General features: G+C 42.9%; 1 protein-coding gene across 1 annotated transcript in view; it reads left to right on the top strand.

Annotated features, from left to right (window-relative positions):
- LOC106569158 (lipoxygenase homology domain-containing protein 1) overlaps positions 1 to 23,103 on the top strand; it is a 47,008-nt gene that overhangs the window by 7,471 nt on the left and 16,434 nt on the right. The window contains exons 4-25 of the mRNA XM_014140204.3: positions 7,177 to 7,364; positions 8,919 to 9,017; positions 9,166 to 9,314; positions 9,517 to 9,640; positions 9,906 to 10,156; positions 10,898 to 11,033; positions 11,651 to 11,811; positions 12,286 to 12,372; positions 12,987 to 13,122; positions 13,461 to 13,615; positions 13,805 to 13,965; positions 15,534 to 15,610; positions 16,266 to 16,462; positions 16,726 to 16,918; positions 17,332 to 17,492; positions 17,998 to 18,337; positions 20,374 to 20,525; positions 20,773 to 20,906; positions 21,050 to 21,213; positions 21,712 to 21,816; positions 21,928 to 22,056; positions 22,272 to 22,436. Coding sequence (XP_013995679.1) covers positions 7,177 to 7,364; positions 8,919 to 9,017; positions 9,166 to 9,314; positions 9,517 to 9,640; positions 9,906 to 10,156; positions 10,898 to 11,033; positions 11,651 to 11,811; positions 12,286 to 12,372; positions 12,987 to 13,122; positions 13,461 to 13,615; positions 13,805 to 13,965; positions 15,534 to 15,610; positions 16,266 to 16,462; positions 16,726 to 16,918; positions 17,332 to 17,492; positions 17,998 to 18,337; positions 20,374 to 20,525; positions 20,773 to 20,906; positions 21,050 to 21,213; positions 21,712 to 21,816; positions 21,928 to 22,056; positions 22,272 to 22,436 — 3,464 coding nt within the window. The remainder of the gene's footprint in view (positions 1 to 7,176; positions 7,365 to 8,918; positions 9,018 to 9,165; positions 9,315 to 9,516; positions 9,641 to 9,905; positions 10,157 to 10,897; positions 11,034 to 11,650; positions 11,812 to 12,285; positions 12,373 to 12,986; positions 13,123 to 13,460; positions 13,616 to 13,804; positions 13,966 to 15,533; positions 15,611 to 16,265; positions 16,463 to 16,725; positions 16,919 to 17,331; positions 17,493 to 17,997; positions 18,338 to 20,373; positions 20,526 to 20,772; positions 20,907 to 21,049; positions 21,214 to 21,711; positions 21,817 to 21,927; positions 22,057 to 22,271; positions 22,437 to 23,103) is intronic.

Here is a 23,103-nt window from a genome sequence, read left to right as displayed (position 1 = left end):
ATATCTTTAGAGGAATCATTTGTTTTCAAACATCTGAAAATCTGAAGTGCAAAATACAAGCAGTCTTACATCTAGACCAGGGATGGGCAACTTTTATGGGGGTGGGGGCCACATAAACTAGCCAGTCCCCTCGCTAGTTGCCCATCCCTGCTCTAGACCATCTTCATTATCCATTTCAATGTGTTCTGAAACTTTCCAGGGCTAATTGTCAATTAACCACTACCTAAATTAATAGGCCTACAATTTCTTATAACATAGGATATTTCATCTGTAAGATGCTACTTTGGGCGACATTTTATCTCTGCAAAACTGAACTTAACTATGCAAAAAAAGGCCTACTCACAATGTCGTAGCAGGACTGGTCAGTGGTGTAGTGGTGCCTAGAGAAGTGAGTATATTTCCCAAACAGCCCGCATGGCGAAGGAAAGGCGCCCTGTGTGAAAAATTACGTTTTCCTAAAGTTTTAAATGTGTTTTTTATAGATTTGTCAGGTTTTCACTCTCAAAATCACACTTTTTATAGAAAAACTACAAAAATGTGATGTTTTAAGTCCACAATAATGCTTAAACCACATCAGAAGACCATTTTGAAGTCTGGGAAAAATCATCATGATGTCATTCTGCCAGGTAGGCCTACTTTTAATTGGGAACGTTTTTTGGGAAAGCATTCAGAAATGTTCAAAGAGCGCATGAGGACTGAAATGCACATGGCAAAGATTCAACCAAGACTTTTTAGATACCTGGTTTGCGTGCCTTAGATAGCATTTACTGGCAGATATCTACCCTACCAGCTACCAATGTCGTTCTTCTGTGAGCTGCTCCATATTTCGCTGAAACTAGACTATGTGTGCGGAGAGTATGTGAATATATGTCACATACTTCGCGTTTGTGTATGCTACTTTGTGCATGATTATTCTCTATTGTACTACATGCATACACTATACATACACAAGTATGTGGACACCCCTTCAAATTAATTCAGCCACACCCATTGATGACAGGTGTATAAAATCAAGCACACAGCCATGCAATCTCCATAGACAAACATTGGCAGTAGAATGGCCTTACTGAAGACCTTCAACGTGGCACCGTCATAGGATGCAACCTTTCCAACAAGTCAGTTCGTCAAATTTCCCTGCTAGAGCTGCCCCGGTCAACTGTAAGTACTGTTATAGTGAAGTGGAATCATCTAGAAGCAACAACGGCTCAGCTGCGAAGTGGTAGGCCACACAAGCTCACAGTACAGGACCTTCCGAGTGCTGAAGCGCGTAGTGGGTAAAAATCGTCTGTCCTCGGTTGCAAAACTACAGAATTCCAAACGGACTATGGAAGCAAGGTCAGCACAAGAACTGTTCATCGGGAACTTCATGAAATGCAGCACCACACAAACCTAAGATCACCATGTACAATGCCAAGCGTCGGCTGGAGTGCTGTAAAGCTTACCGCCATTGGACTCTGGAGCAGTGGAAACACGTTCTCTGGCGTCATGAATCACGCTTCACCATCTGGTAGTCCGACAGACAAATCTGGGTTTGGCGGATGCTAGGAGAACGCTACCTGCCCGAATGCATAGTGCCAACTGTAAAGTTTGGTGGAAAAGCAATAATGGTCTGGGGCTGTTTTTCATGGTTCGGGCTAGGTACCTTAGTTCCAGAGAAGGGTAATCTTAACACTACAGCATACAATGACATTCTCAACGATTCTGTGCTTCCAACTTTGTGGCAACAGTTTGGGAAAGGCCCTTTCCTGTTTCATCATGACAATGCCCCCGTGCACAAAGTGATGTCCATACAGAAATGGTTTGTCGAGATCGGTGTGGAAGAACTTGACGGCTAGCACAGAGCCCTGACCTCATCTCCATCGAACACCTTTGGGATGAATTGGAACGCCGACTGTGAGCCAGGCTTAATCGCCCAACATCACTGCCCGACCTCACAAATGCTCTTGTGGCTGAATGGAAGCAAGTCCCCGCAGTAATGTTCCAATATCTAGTGGAAAGCCTTCCCAGAAGAGTGGAGGCTGTTATAGAAGCAAAGGGGGGACGAACTCCATATTAATGCCCATGATTTTGGAATGAGATGTTCGACAAGCAGGTGTCCAGTGTAATTGATACAGTGTAAGCCTACACCTCCACTCAGGGCTGGACTACCACATTTGGGGCTCCCCGCATTTGGGGAGAGGGGGTCAGCTAACTTCTGGCATTTCAACTCATTCTGCAATGGTGCAAAGAGAAACATTTGCAGTTTTATAATGCTATCCTACACATTTTGTCATGAGGCTAAGAGAAAATTATGCTGTTTTAAATCAAATTCTAAACTTTTTGCCATGGGGCAGGGATTTTTTTGGTTGTTTTATAGATCATCTCATGTTGATCTACAATTGAAGTCGGAAGTTTACATACACTTAGGTTGGAGTCATTAAAACTTGTTTTTCAACCACTCCACATATTTCTTGTCAACAAACTATAGTTTTGGCAAGTCGGTTAGGACATCTACTTTGTTCATGACACAAGTCATTTTTCCAACAATTGTTTACAGACAGATTATTTTACTTATAATTCACTGTATCACAATTCCAGTGGGTCAGAAGTTTACATACACTAAGTTAACTGTGCCTTTAAACAGCTTGGAAAATTCCTGAAAATTATGTCATGGCTTTAAAAGCTTTGGATAATGTTGTGGCTTTGGCATCATTAAACTGAAGACATGTTTATCAAATAACTCTCTGTAATTATTAAACTGATTAATCGTGTAAGTGTAATTAACTAGGAGGTCGGGGCACCAAGGAAAATATTCAGATTACAAAGTTATAATTTTCCTAATATAACTTTCAGATATTATATCTGATCTATGAGTCTTCTGATTTAATGACTTATTATTTACCTCATGTCAATCTCATTCCAAACGTCGTAAATTGATGGTTATCTGCACGAACCCAGTCTTCACTATGAGTCATCCATCCATCAATTGTCTTAAAATAATTGATTTACTAAACTAAATAATTCAACAGAAATGCAAAACAAAAAGATATGGTTACAAGGAAATTATATGAGAATGTGCCCTAGTGGGCTAAACCGGCATGGCGGCTTGTTAAACAAAAGGGGAGTGTTGGTCAGCTGAGAAGACACTACAGAGTTGATAAATATTAACAATTGAAATGCTAATCCTTTGCACATGAACGCTCACTCATTCGGGAACAATTGCAATCAATATATATATTTACGCTCAGTGTGTCATCGGGATCTTTGTTGGAAAGGTCGTTCTGTTGGAGTTCTCTCTCTCTCTCTCTCTAGATCTTTCAAAGCGACATTCATTAATGTCGTTATAGAATGGATGTTTCCGGCGGTTGTTGTGTTCAATGATACCGAATTCCTAGCTGCAGACTAGTAATTAATATCAAAGACTTGTTCTTATTCTGTATCGATAGTCTAATAGTTTAACCACGTGGTATGGTTAAAGTTCAGTAGAGGGATGCATGGTCAAACCTATTAGCCAACTCGTAATGGAGTGGAGGCCTGGTCTTAGTGAAAGAAACCCTGGGTGGGGGTTTACATACTGAACGTAGAAAAGGCTGTCACATGACGCCAGGTCCTGTCTGTGTCCCTGGGGGCGTGCCGATGACTTAGTTAAGACTCCAAAGGGAATTGGAGTTTCCTTCATTAACAGTCCAAAATCACATTGCACAATATCACAAACAGTTATATCCTTATTCATTAATTTTATACAACCATTTAGATGTAAGTCTCATAGCTGAGGCTAGTATATAAACATTATTATGGTAATATGGCCGTATTGACTCTCATGAGTTTCACAAAATTGTACCAAATGGATCAGTTCGTAGCTGGATTCTTCACCGATCTTTTATACCTTCTCCAGAACATAAATGTCGTTCGGTTCTCCAATTCTGTGAGGTGGAAGAATCCTTTGTTCTCTATACTGTGGCCATGAGGAGAGAATTTTCTCATTGGAATTTACGACCGCTCTCACTGAGCCTGGTGTCAGAAGTATAGAGGTCGGGGGATGGTGCATAGAAAAGGCCTGGTGCAGAGGGAGGGGGGTCAACTGTGCTCGCTGTACCCAAAGAGGGCAACGTCATGACAATAGGCTAATTGACATAATTTGAGTCAATTGGAGGTGTACCTGTGGATGTATTTCAAGGCCTACCTTCAAACTCAGTGCCTCTTTGCTTGACATCATGGGAAAATCTTAAGAAATCAGCCAAGACCTTAGAAAAAAATTGTAGACCTCCACAAGTCTGGTTCATCCTTGGGAACAATTTCCAAACGCCTGAAGGTACCACGTTAATCTGTACAAACAATAGTACGCAAGTATAAACGCCATGGGACCAACCAGCTGTTATACCGCTCAGGAAGGAGACGTGTTCTGTCTCATAGAGATGAACGTACTTTGGTGCGAAAAGTGCAAATCAATCCCAGAACAACAGCAAAAGACCTTGTGAAGATGCTGGAGGAAACAGGTACAAAAGTATCTATATCCACAGTAAAACAAGTCCTATATTGACATAACCTGAAAGGCTGCTCAGCAAGGAAGAAGCCACTGCTCCAAAACCGCCATAAAAACACCAGACTACAGTTTACAACTGCACATGGGGACAAAGATTGTACTTTTTGGAGAAATATCCTCTGGTCTGATGAAACAAAAATAGAACTCTTTGGCCATAATGACCACCATTATGACCATCGTGGGAGGAAAAAGGGGAAGGCTTGCAAGCCGAAGAACACCATCCCAACCATGAAGCATGGGGGTGGCAGCTTCATGTTGTGGGGGTGCTTTGCTGCAGGAGGGACAGGTGCACTTCACAAAATAGATAGCATCATGAGGAGGAAAATTATGTGGATATATTGAAGCAACATCTCAAGAAATCAGTCAGGAAGTTAAAGCTTGGTCGCAAATGGGTCTTCCAAATGGACAATGACCCCAAGCATACTTCCAAAGTTGTGGCAAAATGTCTTAAGGACAACAAAATCAAGTTATTGGAGTGGTCGTCACAAAGCCCTGACCTCAATCCCATAGACAATTTGTGGGCAAAACTGAAAAAGCGTGTGCGAGCAAGGAAGCCTACAAACCTGACTCAGTTACACCAGCTCTGTCAGGAGGAATGGGCCAAAATTCACCCAATTTATTGTGGGAAGCTTATGGAAGGCTACCCGAAACATTTGACCCAAGTTAAACAATTTAAAGGCAATGCTACTGGGAATGTGATGAAAGAAATAAAAACTGAAACAAATCTACTATTATTCTGACATTTCACATTCTTAAAACAAAGTGGTGATCCTAACTGACCTAAGACAGGGACTTTTTACTAGGATTAAATGTCAGGAATTGTGAAAAACTGAGTTTAAATGTATTTTGCTACGGTGTATGTAAACTTCCGACTTCAACTGTATAAGCTATTTTCCTGATATTCTACACATTTTACTGTCATATGCAATCAGCCGCCTACCACTACACTACGTTGATACTAATCACTTGGGATTAAGAAGTGAGTATAAGCAATGCCCACTGAAAAAAAGTGTGTATAGGTATACCTGCATAGCCTCCCTACACCACAGCGTCTTGTGTTCTTTCATGATATGACCTCTGTGAGAAACAAATGTCAGAGTGCCCCGTATTTCCCCGGGGATTTCTTTGCCACAACAGAAATCGGTATATGGAAAAGAAATTAAAAGGTCATTCAAGTCTAGGCTAGTAGGCTATCATTCCCGAATTTAGCTACAATGTTGAGTGAGTGAGTGTTATTGTTATTTTTTTGGAAGTTCAGTGCAGTTCTTCTCTGTAAAAATAAAGTGTTTTAAAACTAGCCTCCCAATAAGCTGGCAACATTATGAAGGTCTTGAAAAGGTATGCAAATGTGTACCCTGCATATGCTCCGCAAAAAAACATTAGGTCCATCATCCCAACATTCTTTTGGAGTGCTTCCCCAGTACTTTTCAAATGGTGGCAGCTTAATTGCAAACATGGTAGCTCGTAGTTGCAATATTATATTATCAATTGTTTTTGTTTAACAGTGTTGTGTATCCTATAGAATGAGTTAGAGTATCAGATGGCTAATTGTTGGGTGTCCAATACTCCTCTAAGAAAACCAATGGTCCAACCCTCATGTCTTTTTAATAATCCGTTCAAAAGTTATTGGAGTTTTTACACTTGTAGGATTGCCAAAATGACCAAATAGGCCAAAAACTGGTTGAATCAAAATTGTTTCCTCATCATTTCAACAAAATAAATCACTGTGATGATGTTGAATCTCAACTCAATGTGGAAAACTGACTGGATTTGCAAAAAGTCATCAATGTAAGGGAATTTTATATTTATTCATCCAACTTTTAACCTAAATCCAATGGCATCATGGTGAAATGTTTTGTTGATTTCATGTTGAATTCACGTTATTTGACAAATCAACCATACGTAAATCAAAACTAGATGTTGAACTGACGTCTATGCACAGGGTGACTAAATATGAAAAAATGCACATCATCTTGTCATCTAGGAAGGATGCTGGGATAGAATTAACTAACGTTACTTGACAGGCTCACTTTGAACTCGTCATCTTTCTTCTCGAATCCGCAGGACATAAAACAACATAGAGGTAAGATATACATTTTGAGACATGACATGTAGTACTATTGTCATATTTTAGTATACGCTTTTCATTGTAATGCGAAATCCCTGTAATTTTTTGGAACATTTATCGCAAAAAAACAAGTGTATCTCTTTGAAATGTAAACTGAGCACTGAGCGTACTGCAAGCTTTTTTATTTTCAAAGCCTTTTACATTTAATTCAGCTCATATCATGTTAATTTATCTTTTTGAGACCCACGGAAACAACTTTGTAGATGACCACCACAACATGTAAAATCCTCAGAGTTGCTGTGAGAAAGCTGCACTGCTCTGTTGGTGCATGTTATCAGATGTTTTAGGTCACAAAATCAGACTTTTTGGATACACTGTTAATTAAATGTTAGAGAAATACATTTCTTAAATGATTCAGAACATGAATAATCATATGTGTCTTGGTAAAATGTATTTTATAACATAAGGAAGTGAAATTTCATCACCAAATTGCGTTTTCACGCTATGGTCAGAGTGGGTGGAAATTTGACTAATTGTCAAATGAGGAGACGTTTCCTCCAGTACCTGACTGTCATTGTGTCCCTAGGATTGAACATGACAACACAGGTGGCTTGAACGCCAGCTGGTTCCTAGACCGGGTCGTGGTGACCGACATGAACCGTCCACACCTGCGGTTCTACTTCGCCTGCAACAACTGGCTGAGCCGTGAGGAGGGGGATGGCCTGTATGTCAGAGACCTGCTGGGCAGCCTCAACCCCATGGATGTCCCCAAACGTAGGTTACTCTGGAGCGCTTACCTTTACACACAGTATGCTATACAGGTTAAATCCACATAGAAGATGTGTAGGCTACACTGCACAAGGCTGTACTCTACAGTTCATACTGTCCACTGCATAACTATTGCGCGGAATACACTCTACAGTGCATGCAGTATATGATGTAAAGGAAAACCTAGAACATTGTCATATAATTTAGGAGCAGCATTGTATATGCTGTATCTTGTGGTATATAGCCAATATACCACGGCTAAGGGCTGTTCTTATGAATAACACAACGCAGAGTGCCTGGACACAGCCCTTAGCCATCGAACCACCCAGTTTATAATTGTAGTTCTAAACTGGGTGGTTTGAGCCCTGAATGCTGATTGGCTGACAGTCATGGTATATCAGACCGTATACCACGGGTATGACAAAACAGTTATTTTTACTGCTCACATTACATTGGTAAACAGTTTATAATAGCAATAAGGCACCTTGGGGGTTTGTGACATGTGGCCAATATACCATGGCAACGTGTTGTATCCAGGCACTCTGCGTTGCGTCGTGCATTAGAACAGCCCTTAGCCATGGTATATTGGCCATATCCCATACCCCCTCGTGGCTTATTGCTTAATTAACCCACACTTCATGTTCTTAAGCGTAAACCAAGTTAGGTAAGTTACTCTGCCTACTGTTACTTGTGTGTAAGATGCCTCATGGAGCCTAATCGGCTGGTAAGCATTGTAGTCCTCTTGTTACCATGTGACCTTCACCTTACAACTCCTTATTAGACAGAGACGGAGAGAGAGAGTAGGATGCAGGGTGCATGTCTCTTGGGGCCAAATGTCACCATGGTAGGGGACACAGATCATGCCTCTGCTCGTGCCTACTTTTCAAGTCTATTCAAGGAGACCAGTGATTCAAAACCAGACAGCTGGCATGAGAACACCCTTACTGTACACACACACACACACACACACACACACACACACACACACACACACACACACACACACACACACACACACACACACACACACACACACACACACACAGTATATGCATATTTAACCTGGAAACTGGCTCATTGAGGATTAGAGGAACTATGGTCTATTGTGAGAAAGAAGGAGGAGACAAACAGAATCACGAGGCATGAGACTAGAAATGTGAACAGAGAAAAGTTACAATTAGAACTGAAAGGTTACGGTTAAAACTGAGAGGTTACGGTTAGAACTGAGAGGTTACGGTTAAAACTGAGAGGTTACGGTTCGAACTGAGAGGTTACGGTTAGAACTGAGCGGTTACGGTTAGAACTGAGCGGTTACGGTTAGAACTGAGCGGTTACGGTTAGAACTGAGAGGTTACGGTTAGAACTGAGAGGTTACAGTCAAATTTATGGTTTCAGTGACAATGGTCGCATAACTTGAAAGGTACCATGATGGCAGTGTCTATGTGAAATATCATGACATAACCGGTTCACTTTCAGATATTCATGAGAACACATACATACAGTACAATATCACTGAGTTCATAAATATGCTATGCTGTTTGATATTTGGTCATTTTACAGTGAATAAGTACATAGTGAGTGTGTTCACTTCTGCCGAGAAGGGCAGCGGGACTGATGCTGACGTCTTCCTGAATATCTTTGGAGAGCATGGAGATACAGGTGAGATTTAGAGTCTTCATGTAGCTTAACTGGTCGAACTGAAGATATAGCTCTTTCCTGACTTATTAGCAGTGAGAATACCAGCTCTGTCATTAGCGCTTTGATTTAATTCTATATCACAATACGGTTTCTTTCTATATAATTAAAGGGGAGAGACGGCTGGACAGTGACAAAGATAATTTTGAGCGAGGCACGGAGGACAAGTTTACTATTGAAACACCAAACCTGGGAAGGCTAAAGAAAATCACCATTGGCCACAACAACCGGGGCTCATCAGCTGGATGGTGTCTGGATAAGGTACACACACACACACACACACACACACGCACGCACGCACGCACGCACGCACGCACGCACACACACACACACACACACACACAGACACACACACACACACACACACACACACACACACACACACACACACACACACACACACACACACACACACACAGACACACAGACACACAAACACATACAACATGTTATCTATCTCCAGGTGGTGATTGATGACATGGGGAACAAGGAGGTGTATGAGTTTCCAGTGAATCGCTGGTTCGCCATGGACGAAGAAGATGGAAAGATACAGAGAGATGTGTTGGTGGGAGCAACACAGCCCATGGGTGAGCCCACCCATAGAATTACATATAGAATTATGAATAAATTATAGGATTTCTATGAGCCCACCATCATAACGACAGCACATTGAGTTCCAATATTGTATTCTGTATCAGATACATAAATCAGATTGTATGTTTAGAGCCAGTTCACTTTAGTGACCTGAGTTTTTTATGGTCAGGTCACATGGTCTTAGTTATGATGGCTTTTATAATATAATCCTTTGAATGACCTATAACCTAACCACTCTGTATTACTGGATCGCCAAAGCGGTGGTGTACAACGTCCAGGTGATGACGGGCAACGTGAGAGGTGGTGGCACCAACTCTAAGATCCACATCATCATGCACGGCACCAAGGGCCTGAAGAACAGTGGCAAGGTGTTCCTGGAGGGTGGGGCATTCGAGCGGGGGCTCATCGATATCTTCAACGTGGAGATTGCTGCGCTGCTCAGCCCACTCAGCAGGGTCACCATCGGACATGACAACGGAGCTGTTGGGGCCGGCTGGTACTGCGAAAAGGTTCCGTCTCATCTGTGTTGTTGATGTTGAGGTTGTTGTTGATGTTGAGGTTGTTGATGTTGATGTTGTTCATGTTGTTATTGTGGTTGTTGTTGATGTTGTTGCTGTTGTTGAGGTTGTTGAGGTTGTTGTTGTTGAGGTTCTTGATGTTGATGTTGTTGATGTTGTTGCTGTTGTTGAGGTTGTTGAGGTTGTTGTTGTTGAGGTTCTTGATGTTGATGTTGTTGATGTTGTTGTTGATGTTGTTGATGTTGTTGTTGATGTTTTTGTGGTTGAGGTTGTTGTTGATGTTGTTGAGATTGATGTTGTTGAGGTTGTTGTTGATGTTGTTATTGATGGTGTTATTGTTGCTGATATTGTTGTTATTGTTGTTGATGTTGTTTATGTTGTTGTTGATGTTGTTTATGTTGTTGTTATTGTTGTTGTTGTTGTTGATGTTGTTGAGATTGTTGTTGATGTTGTTGTTGTTGATGGTGTTATTGTTGTTGATGTTGTTTATGTTGTTGTTGATGTTGTTTATGTTGTTGTTATTGTTGTTGTTGTTGTTGATTTTGTTGTTGAGATTGTTGTTGATGTTGTTGTTGTTGATGGTGTTATTGTTGTTGATGTTGTTGTTGAGGTTGTTGTTGTCTTCTTTTCATGTTGCAATATTGCACGTTTCATCATCTACATGTACCTCTTATCTACTGGTGTGTGTTTCTATGTTCTAACGTCTTTCTCTCTCTCTGTGTTTCCGCCCAGGTGACAGTGTACTGTCCCTTCACAGGGATTGAGCAGACGTTTCCCTGTTGCAAGTGGCTGGATGAGGACGAGGGGGACGGACTGATTGAGAGGGAGCTGTACGAGATGGTGTCCCTCAGGCAGAAGAAACTTAAGAGTGGGTGACCTATCCATTCTACATACACGTCTACTGTAACACACATAGGCCTACAGTTGGTTAAACAGATGTAGGATCTTAATTTGAGCCAGTTTGCTTCAGCAGGAAAATAATCCTGCAGCAACAGGAAATGTGAATTATTATGTGGAATATAATTAATGGAAATTTTTGTATGGGTTGATAAAACATTTTGTGTGGAAAAATCAAGTCTGAAATTTCAAAGTGGAAATTACAAACTTCAGAAGCCTTTTAAAACCTCAAATACACTACAAAATTCTACATTTCCTGCAAGTTCTTCTGCAACAGGGTGATCAAACGAAGACCCTACATCTGTAGTTGTAAGGGGCCAGTTCAGACATTGTACAGCAACACACAAATATGATTCTAGATGAGTTTACATCATTTTAAAGAAACTCTTCAGCTGGAGGTAGGATGTAATATATTTTGATCAGGCCTATAGAGACCAATCGAGTTCAGTTCACTTTACTTTATTAGCCGTATTTAGGAATTTGACAGTCAACATTTACAAACCACACTGACATCAATGACAACCACACAGACGGATATGCAATAGACAATAGGATTAATTTTCCTGCGTACCCCTCATCCCTTCCCAGAGTACCCGTGGTCACTCTGGATCTGGACGTCGGACGTGAAGGGGGCAGGGACGGACGCCCAGGTCTTCCTGCAGATCTACGGTGAGAAGGGCAAGTCAGATGAGATGAGACTGGAGAGCAACTCAGACAGCTTTGAGCAGGCTCAGCTGGATAAGTTCATGGTAAGACCTGGATCAGCCGTAGAACTATACATCTTCTGCACACCACAGTGGTTTAAAATTCTTATTTTTTTTAGTTAAGCTTTATTTAACTAGGCAATTCAGTTAAGAACACATTCTTATTTATAATGACAGCCTAGGAACAATGGGTTAACTGCCTTGTTCAGGGACAGAACTACAGATTTTTACCTTGTCAGCTCAGGGATTCGATCTAGCAACCTTTCGGTTTCTAGCCCAACGCTCTAACCACTAGGCTACCTGCTGCCCGCCGTAGCTGCCCCAGTGTTAGCCCGCTGTAAACTGGGTGTTGGTGTGGGTGGACATTTTTGCCCAGAGATTTGGTATGGACTCATTAATATTCATTTTATAACTTTTGTGATATGCGTGTTTTAGTTGTTTAAATGTATATATTTTGTCTTTTGTGTGTATTTATTCTTTCTTCAATACTAACAGTTTTAAATTGTCGGACCACTGTAGATTGAGATGCCAGACATTGGAAAACTGACGAAGGTCCGTATCTGGCACGAAAAGAGACATCCTTTCGCAGGCTGGCATTTCGCTAGGGTGAGATCTACTGGGCTGTTTGATCTGTCAACAATAGCCTTTTATACTGTTAGTTACATAATTAAACTGATCATGAAAGTGAAGTGAATCAAAGCACAATCTAATCATGGAAATCAACCCAAATTACAGCCTACTTAAAGCATACAGATGTAGGATCTTCATTTGAGCCAGTTTGTTACAGCAGGAAAATAATCCTGCAGCAACAGGACATGTGAATTATTATGTGGATAATAATGAATGGACATTTTTGTTGGGGTTGGTAAATGTTTCATAAGAGAAAATTAAGTCTGAAATGTTCAAACTTCAAAAGCCTTTTCAAACCTCAAATACACTGCAAGTTTTATATTTTCTGCATTGCAGGAAGGTTCTCCTGCAACAGGGTGATCAAATTAAGATCCTACATCTGTACAGACTAGTATCTGATAGAGCAGTGGTTGAGATATATTATACACTAGTCTGAGTTTTATCTTACCATGTGACCTGACCTGGAACTCGGGGCCCTAGTTATAGGCAATAAACCAGGTTATATTAGGTCAGGTCACAAAGTCAGGAAGAACTATTTCTATGTTTTTTTAAGTTCCCTATTTAAGTGTTATGTCGGTGTCTTACCCCAGGCCACGGTGATGAAGACTCTGACAAGGGAGAAGTACTCGTTTAACTGTGGCCGCTGGCTGGACATCAACGAGGACGATAATGAGATCGTCAGAGAGATGCCCGCCACCGGAGCTCTCATCCCAGAGCCGTTACTATGTAGGACCCACACATACTCTCATATACATGCATGTACACACACACACACACACACACACACACACACACACACACACACACACACACACACACACACACACACACACACACACACACACACACATACACACACACACACATACACACACACACACACACACACACACACACACACACACACTTGCACACAAACAAACACTTGCACACACACACTAAAACCACATACTGGAATGACAACCGCATACCTTCAAACATTGCATGACTACTTATCAATACTCTTGTCCTATTAAGAATGTTTAGAATCATCACAGAGAATGTTAACATTATGTACTTCTCAGTGCTGAAGTATCGCATCACCATCTGTACTGGGAGAGTGAGTGGAGGTGGCACTGATGCCAGCGTATTCCTTAATGTGATCGGGGACCTGGGAGACACAGGGGATCGACTCATGTTCCTCAGCAAAAACAACGTCAACAAGTTTGAAAAGGGCAACGTGAGTAGGGGTGGTTCAGGAGTACCTGGGTGTATATGTAGTGTAGGTGGTTCCGTGAATGATGCTCATGCAATTAGTAACCCTTCCTGAGACCTGAAGACTTGTGTTAGCTCCCAGATCTAATATCTAGACTTTAGCTCAGTGGGTTAACTTGGTTTTGAGCGGTTTATCTCCCTCATTTCTCCACAGGCCGATGAGTTTCTGATAGAGGCGGTGTCGTTGGGGCAGGTGCGCAGGGTGCGTATTGGCCATGATGGGAGGGGTGGAGGCTGCGGTTGGTTCCTGGATAAGGTGTTGGTCAGGGAGGAGGGCCAACCAGAGTCTGCGGCCATAGAATTCCCCTGTAACAGGCAAGTCAACCAGCCAATCAAGTGGCATCCAATCACATTATATATTTCATAACATAATGGGAGCATGGCCAACTAAATAACTTAGGGCTGCATTCAATGCATTGCGCTGAAGACCTGCGCTACAGCGGATAGAAATTTAAAAGCAATGTTCCCACGTTCACAGAGACTGCATTCACGGTAAATGCTGCATATGTCAGGTCAATCGGAAATGATATTTCCATTTCAATCACGCTACAGCGCTGATCTTCAGCACTATGGATTGAATCCAGCCCTTGGTGACTATAATGTAAAACGAGAATGTAACCAATTTACTGAAATGAAAATTCCATCAGTTTACTGAGAGTTTGGGAAATTACTTTCATGGGATGTCCCTTCATGGGCTTGTAGTGCACAGGGAAGCACCTTCATGGGCTTGTAGTGCACAGGGAAGCACCTTCATGGACTTGTAGTGCACAGGGAAGCACCTTCATGGGCTTGTAGTGCACAGGGAAGCACCTTCATGGGCTTGTGGTGCACAGGGAAGCACCTTCATGGACTTGTAGTGCACAGGGAAGCACCTTCATGGACTTGTGGTGCACAGGGAAGCACCTTCATGGACTTGTAGTGCACAGGGAAGCACCTTCATGGGCTTGTAGTGCACAGGGAAGCACCTTCATGGGCTTGTAGTGCACAGGGAAGCACCTTCATGGACTTGTAGTGCACAGGGAAGCGCCTTCATGGGCTTGTAGTGCACAGGGAAGCACCTTCATGGGCTTGTAGTGCACAGGGAAGCACCTTCATGGACTTGTAGTGCACAGGGAAGCGCCTTCATGGGCTTGTAGTGCACAGGGAAGCACCTTCATGGGCTTGTAGTGCACAGGGAAGCACCTTCATAGACTTGTAGTGCACAGGGAAGCACCTTCATGGACTTGTGGTGCACAGGGAAGCACCTTCATGGACTTGTAGTGCACAGGGAAGCACCTTCATGGGCTTGTAGTGCACAGGGAAGCACCTTCATGGGCTTGTAGTGCACAGGGAAGCACCTTCATGGACTTGTAGTGCACAGGGAAGCGCCTTCATGGGCTTGTAGTGCACAGGGAAGCACCTTCATGGGCTTGTAGTGCACAGGGAAGCACCTTCATAGACTTTTTCCTTGATAATGAAATTAATCTAATCACTCACTCCCATCACAAGTAACAACTAAAGCACCAAACATCCAATCACACAGCGTTTCACTACCAGCCATACAGGCTCAGGGAAGACAGTCATCCGGCCTGGCCACGCCCAGTCTGTCTCTATTGGCAGTTCTCCAATTGCCTCGCTTAACCAGTTAGCCAGCTGATGGACCAGCATCCCATTACAAATAGGGACTAAACACACTGTGGCCAGCCAGGTCTCTCTCCCTCCAGTAACTGGAGCTAAACCACAAGTCTGGGGTGCCCTGTTACACCGTAACACTTTCCTCTTTCAACCTCTAGGCTATACATTAAGAAATGTTGAGTGAAAGTGTTTTAGGTTGTATACCTGTGCCTTGTAGAGGTGCGGTTGATTCAAATGGAGTATCTCCTTTTGGGTGTATTTTATGCCAGGTGGTTGGACCGGAATGAGGACGATGGACAGATTGTTCGTGAGTTAGTGCCAGCAGGAGATGGTCTGCGTCTCCACAGTGAGTCAACCATGAAACAGACAAACACTTTAGTTTAGTTTATTTGCACAAATAGAAAGACAGTTTGTACAGAGTGAAAAAAACAATAACATTATGTGCAGGAGGGGGGGAAAAAAACAAAATGGCTTGTCGAGTAGCCCCCCCACAACGGTCATTAATCACACAGATTCAGCAGTCTGGACAAACTAACAAACGAAAGATACTTGATATGTTTCAAAAGACGTCAAGTACAGGTGTTCTGTCCTAATTTGATCACTCTGTTGTCACAGAGAATTTTCCTGCACAGCAGCAAATGCAAATTGTAGTGTACCGAGGTTTAAAAAGGCTTGTCAAGTTTGTAATTTCCACTTTAAAATGTCAGACTTGATTTATCCTAACAAATAAAATATCAACCCTTACAAAAATGTCCATTAATTATAAATCAGCTAATAATTCACATTTCCTGCATAAATTTCTTGCTGTGAGAAACTGGTCAAATTAAGACAGCGTATCTGTAGGCGAAACATTATACTACAGATGTTCACATACTGTAGCTAGTGTGAATATACAGTAAGAAATAAATAATCTGAACATAAACATGAAAAGCTCAAGGCCCCATTTAAAGTTGAGTGTGTGTCTACAAGAGGAAAAACCCATGCCTCATATGTCTTTTAAGATGTCAACTACCATATCTCGGTGAAGACAGGCAACATTAACGGGGCCAGCTCGGACTCCAAGGTGTTTGTTAAGTTGTACGGAGAGAAGGGCGACACCACGAGGATACTCCTGGTGGTCTCGGACAATGACCTGAGTAACTACTATGAGACGGGCCAAACTGATATCTTCACCGTCGAGACCTATGACATCGGACAAGTGTGTCATTTTTTATGTTTTATAGAATACATGATCAGAAACCTAGAAACCTAGATTATAGTTGTCTCATTTAAACAACTCATCCCAACAGTAGGTAATTATAGTGTATGTCTCAGTTTCTTGGAGTTGTATGGTGCTTTATTAAACATCAGTTGTGGTTTTGATTCCTACATGGATCTCATACGGACCATGTTAACTGGATAAAAACATCTGCTAAATGACCATCCATCCTGATTCTTACTTCCTGGTTTCTATCTCTGTAGATCCACCGTCTGCTGATAGGCCACACTAATGAGGGTCTGCGTGCTGGTTGGTTCCTGGACAGTGTCCAGATCATTGTTCCGGTCCATGGGAAGCAGTACCAGTTCCCCAGCCATCGCTGGCTCTGTAAGGATGAGGCTGACGGCAAGGTGGAGGTGGAGATCTATCCCAGCGAGACCCTGGACATCGAGAAACGTAACAGACAATTTACTAGATTGGATACTCTGAGACAATGCATGTATTATACAGTACATACTGTGCCAGAGAATACATATATTTACAGTGTCATATTTATACACACTGTGTAATATACCAGAGCTTTCAAATACACTCTGGGGCATTTGTACACACAATGTAGCTACCAGAGTTGTCACAAGAAAACCCAATGAAAAAGTACAGGAACACTCAAAATGATAGAAAACGTATATTATCACTGAAACAACCTGTAATCAGATGACGTGACTAGATGAAAACAGTTCTGTCCAGTAATAAGCGCTGATGGCCTACTTAGTGATTATGATGGATTGTGGTGCATTAGTCCCCACTCTCCATCATCCTGCCATGGTTTAATTGGTTAGTGACATGTTGCTCTGCCCTCTGGTTTGTAGTGATTAACTACGAGGTCACAGTGGTCACGGGGAACATGCGCAATGGTGGCACCAACGCCAATGTGTTCTGCCAGATCTACGGAGAGGAGGGCAAGACCGAGCTCATCAGCCTCAAGAGCCGCTCCAACAACTTTGAGCGCGGGACCACAGAGATCTATAAGGTCTGGATCACCTTGTTCAGATACAGTCAGTGAACCAGTAATAGTAGTCTACTGACTACACATTGATTGGGTTCAAATTGTGGGAAGGAAATTATTTTCCCTTTGTGAATTGGATGGATTCCATGAAATCAGTAATTCTGCCATGTTGTGGAGTAGAGTTGATGATGAGAGATCTGTCTGTAATAAAGAGATGCTCTGCTTTTTTTTGACATCACACTCCACAAAGCAAGTCCTGCAGGCTCTAGTTTGATCTTATCTTGATTATTGTCCTGTCTTATGGTCAAGTCCTGCAAAGTGCTGATAGATGTACACACACACTACATGTTCATATTTTTTAAATGTATTGAAATTGTAAATTATTTTGTCTCTAATGTCTTTTTCGTTATATATCAGACCCCAGTAAGACTAGCTATCGCCATTGGTGTCGGCTAATGGGGATCCTAATAAATTAAATTAAATAAAAAAGAATCACCATTGACCTGTCTTCCTGTCTCTCAACCCCCAGATCGAGGCGCTGAACGTGGGCAAATTGTTCAAAATCCGCATCGGGCATGATGGTTCGGGCGTGGGCGACGGGTGGTTCCTTGAGACGGTGGACATCAAGCGGCTCACTATGGCCATGGTACAGAGGGAAGTGGTGAAGGAGAAACCGAAGGATGACAAGAAGGACAAGAAGAAGAATAAAAAGAAGAAGAAAGAGGAGGATGAGGAGGAGGAGTACGTGACGGAGCTCCAGGAGGTGGTAGAGAGCGTGACGTTCCCCTGTCATCGCTGGCTGGCCCGCGACGAGGAGGACGGGGAGATTGTGGTGGAGCTCCTTCCCGAGGACCCCGGAGACCTGGAGGGTAGGCTTCAGGTTTCCAGTTTTATTAGTCCTATGTACGGGATACGCATGGTATACATTGTCCAACCAAATTCTTACTTGCAGGTTCCTTCTTGAAAATGCAACAACAATAATAAATTAAATACACTGCTCAAAAAAATAAAGGGAACACTAAAATAACACATCCTAGATCTGAATGAATGAAATAATCTTATTAAATACTTTTATCTTTACATAGTTGAATGTGCTGACAACAAAATCACACAAAAATAATCAATGGAAATCCAATTTATCAACCCATGGAGGTCTGGATTTGGAGTCACACTCAAAATTAAAGTGGAAAACCACACTACAGGCTGATCCTACTTTGATGTGATGTCCATAAAACAAGTCAAAATCCTCCACGTGCCTGTATGACTTCCCTACAACGCCTGGGCATGCTCCTGATGAGGTGGCGGATGGTCTCCTGAGGGATCTCCTCCCAGACCTGGACTAAAGCATCCGCCAACTCCTGGACAGTCTGTGGTGCAACGTGGCATTGGTGGATGGAGCGAGACATGATGTCCCAGATGTGCTCAATTGGATTCAGGTCTGGGGAACGGGCGGGCCAGTCCATAGCATCAATGTCTTCCTCTTGCAGGAACTGCTGACACACTCCAGCCACATGAGGTCTAGCATTGTCTTGCATTAGGAGGAACCCAGGGCCAACCGCACCAGCATATGGTCTCACAAGGGGTCTGAGGATCTCATCTCGGTACCTAATGGCAGTCAGGCTACCTCTGGCGAGCACATGGAGGGCTGTGCGGCCCCCCAAAGAAATGCCACCCCACACCATGACTGACCCACCGCCAAACCGGTCATGCTGGAGGATGTTGCAGGCAGCAGAACGTTCTCCACGGCGTCTCCAGACTGTCACGTCTGTCACATGTGCTCAGTGTGAACCTGCTTTCATCTGTGAAGAGCACAGGGCGCCAGTGGCGAATTTGCCAATCTTGGTGTTCTCTGGCAAATGCCAAACATCCTGCACGGTGTTGGGCTGTAAGCACAACCCCCACCTGTGGACGTTGGGCCATCATACCACCCTCATGGAGTCTGTTTCTGACCGTTTGAGCAGACACATGCACATTTGTGGCCTGCTGGAGGTAATTTTGCAGGGCTCTGGCAGTGCTCCTCCTTGCACAAAGGCGGAGGTAGCGGTCCTGCTGCTGGGTTGTTGCCCTCCTACGGCCTCCTCCACGTCTCCTGATGTACTGGCCTGTCTCCTGGTAGCGCCTCCATGCTCTGGACACTACGCTGACAGACACAGCAAACCTTCTTGCCACAGCTCGCATTGATGTGCCATCCTGGATGAGCTGCACTACCTGAGCCACTTGTGTGGGTTGTAGACTCCGTCTCATGCTACCACTAGAGTGAAAGCACCGCCAGCATTCAAAAGTGACCAAAACATCAGCCAGGAAGCATTGGAACTGAGAAGTGGTCTGTGGTTACCACCTGCAGAACCACTCCTTTATTGGGGGTGTCTTGCTAATTGCCTATAATTTCCACCTGTTGTCTATTCCATTTGCACAACAGCATGTGAAATGTATTGTCAATCAGTGTTGCTTCCTAAGTGGACAGTTTGATTTCACAGAAGTGTGACTGACTTGGAGTTACATTGTGTTGTTTAAGTGTTCCCTTTATTTTTTTGAGCAGTATATATGAATATGAACATATAGTAAATGGCTCAGTAGAATAGAATAAACATTTTAGCATAATTATAATACAGGAAGGCACAATTTATAGTCCATTATTTACACTTGTATTGGGGAAGGGGGGGTGGCGGGGGTGGAGGTAGAGCACAGGGTCTGGTCCTGGGGGGCCGCAGTGTGTTCATGATTTTGTTCCACACAGCACTTAACACACCTGATTGACTTCAATATGAACCAAGATCAGTTATATCTGGTGTGTTAAGGACGAAGCCAATTATTGATAGGAGGCTGGAGGGGAGTGAATAGTTGTAATTATTGTATGGTCATGGATTATGTAATGTGTGACTATGTGAATCTGGATGATCCACAGAGAACTCCTATGAGGTCCATGTGTTTACTGGCCCTATGTGGGGAGCCGGAACCGATGCCAACGTGTACATCAACATCTACGGAGAGATCGGTGACACGGGCGAGCGGAAACTAAGAAAGTCCAACAACCTCAACAAATTTGAGAAGGGGCAGGTGAGGAAGCAATCTGCCAATATGATGATGATGATGTCAATAATATCCGGGTGGCTCTTGAACTACGACTTCTCTCCCATTGACCTAGCTGTTTGACCTCTGACCTTTGTGCCTGATTCAATAAATTAAAGCATTGAACAACTATTGATCATTGAAAAAGATGTTCCAGGCTACAGGAACCTTTTATTAACCTTTTAGTCATGCCTTTGACCTCTGAATTTCCCCATGGTTTTACTGCGGGGTTCAGGAGGACGTGTTCTCCATGCAGGCCATCGATCTGGGCATTCTGAAGAAGCTGAGGATTCGTCACGATAACAGCCAGCCTAATGCGGCCTGGTTCCTGGACAGGGTGGAGATAGTAGACAACAAAGACGACACCACGTAAGGGGGGGGGGGGGGGGGGGCACAGGATTACACAATAATATTAGTATACATCGGTTATTATCATGTCACAGACAGACAGACAGACAGACAGACAGACAGACAGACAGACAGTCTAGAAACCTGACCCGGTAGTGTTCTAGGTACTACTTCCCATGTAAACGGTGGCTGGCCATTGATGAAGATGACGGACAGATTGCCAGGGAGCTGGTCCCTGTGGACGAGGCCTTTATGAAGAAGGGTGAGGATGATGATGATGATGATGACGAGGAAAACTCCAGTGCAACACTCGGCCTGGAGCAGAAGGGTGAGACACAGACACACTGGAGGCTAATTGCTAGTTGCTTGCTCTTGTGTTGAATTTGCTCCCGTTATTTTCAGAACAGTTATTTTTGTATGTTGTGCTGTACGCTTACACACACATGATAAGACATGTACTCTGCACACACGTACACATGGATGTTCTATTGTAAATATGTGGTAGTAGAGTAGTGGCCAGAGGGCACACACTTAATGTGTTGTGAAAGTGTTATGAAATGTAATGTCCTGTATTATTATAAATTGTATATAACTGCCTTAATGTTGCTGGACCCCAGGAAGAGTAGCTGCCACCAAGTCAGCAGTTAATGGGGATCCTTAATAAATACAAAAGTATTAATGTTCTATTCCCTCTGGGAAACAACACATGCTAACCTCTAGGTGTTGTTGATCACTAGTTATACAATATAACATTAGATTTGACTGAATAATAACAATGCATTATCATGAATACATTGTCATCTGATTTGGTTGATGTGTCTGTCAGCCATGTCCACCACCTTCACAATGAGGGTAAAGACTGGAGACAAGAAGTATGCGGGCACTGATGCCAACGTGTTCGCCATCCTGTACGGCGTGAAGGATGATACAGGTAACGATGCTTCACAGACACTGAGATAGGTGATATACATGTTTGTGTCCTAGAGCGTGTGTATTTGCATATCCTACTAACTATGATATTTACTGCTGTGTGTTTTCACAGGCATCATAATGCTGAAAGCATCCAAGTTACATAAGAATAAGTTTGAGCAGGCCATGATTGATGAGTTTACAGTGGAAGCTGTGGATATTGGAACACTGAAGAAAATACAAATCGGGCATGACAACTCAGGTTAAACAAGCTCATATATATATATATGATATGTGATTACACATATTATGCACACACACACACACACACACACACACACACACACACACACACACACACACACACACACACACACACACACACACACACACACACACACACACACACACACACACACACACACACACACACACACACACACACACGTCCAGTGATAATGTATTATGCCTATACAGGGGCAGCATCAGGCTGGTTCCTGGACTGGGTAGAGGTGAATGCCCCCTCCCTGGGCCAGAGGCTGAGGTTCCCCTGTGGTCGCTGGCTGGATAAGGGAGAGGACGACGGGGCCATCGTCAGGGACCTCTTCCCTGCAGACCTCCAGACTGAGCTCTACACACCATGTAAGAACCAACCATACTTAGATATCCCACGTTATAGCCAACTAGCATACCACTACTCTACACAGTGTTACTATCCTATATCAAACCATATAAGGCCATACCTGGCATACCAAGAGCCAGCCTAATGCACCCTGTACTTATTTTAGATAACCCATATCGTACAGGACCCTATACTACCATACCATGCCATATAGGGCTGGGAATTGCCACGGACCTCACAATACAATATTATCCCGACACTTAGATGCCAATACAATATGTATGCCATTCTCACGATTCTATATATATTGTGATTCGATATTGCGATTTACTGTGATTGTCTGCTACAGAGAGACAAGAGAGAGCATGACAAAATTAGTTTTGATCAGTCAGGGAAATAAAAGTGCTGAAAACATGTTGGCACAGCATTTAAAAAGAAGATGGAGAACAAGCTACCCACAGGAACCAAAAATAATAATAATAATATAATATATATACACTACCGTTCAAAAGTTTGGACACACCTACTCATTCAAGGGTTTTTCTTTATTTTTACTATTTTCTACATTGTACAACAATAGTGAAGACATCAAAAGTAGCCACCCTTTGCCTTGATGACAGCTTTGGAAACTCTTGGCATTCTCTCAACCAGCTTCATCTGGAATGCTTTTCCAACAGTCTTGAAGGA

This window comes from Salmo salar, chromosome 01 (genome assembly GCF_965601325.2).
Source record: "Salmo salar chromosome 01, fSalSal1, whole genome shotgun sequence".
Taxonomy (NCBI): Eukaryota; Metazoa; Chordata; class Actinopteri; order Salmoniformes; family Salmonidae; genus Salmo; species Salmo salar.
Note: the sequence above shows the minus strand (reverse complement) of the source record. Positions and strands in the feature narration are given on the sequence as shown.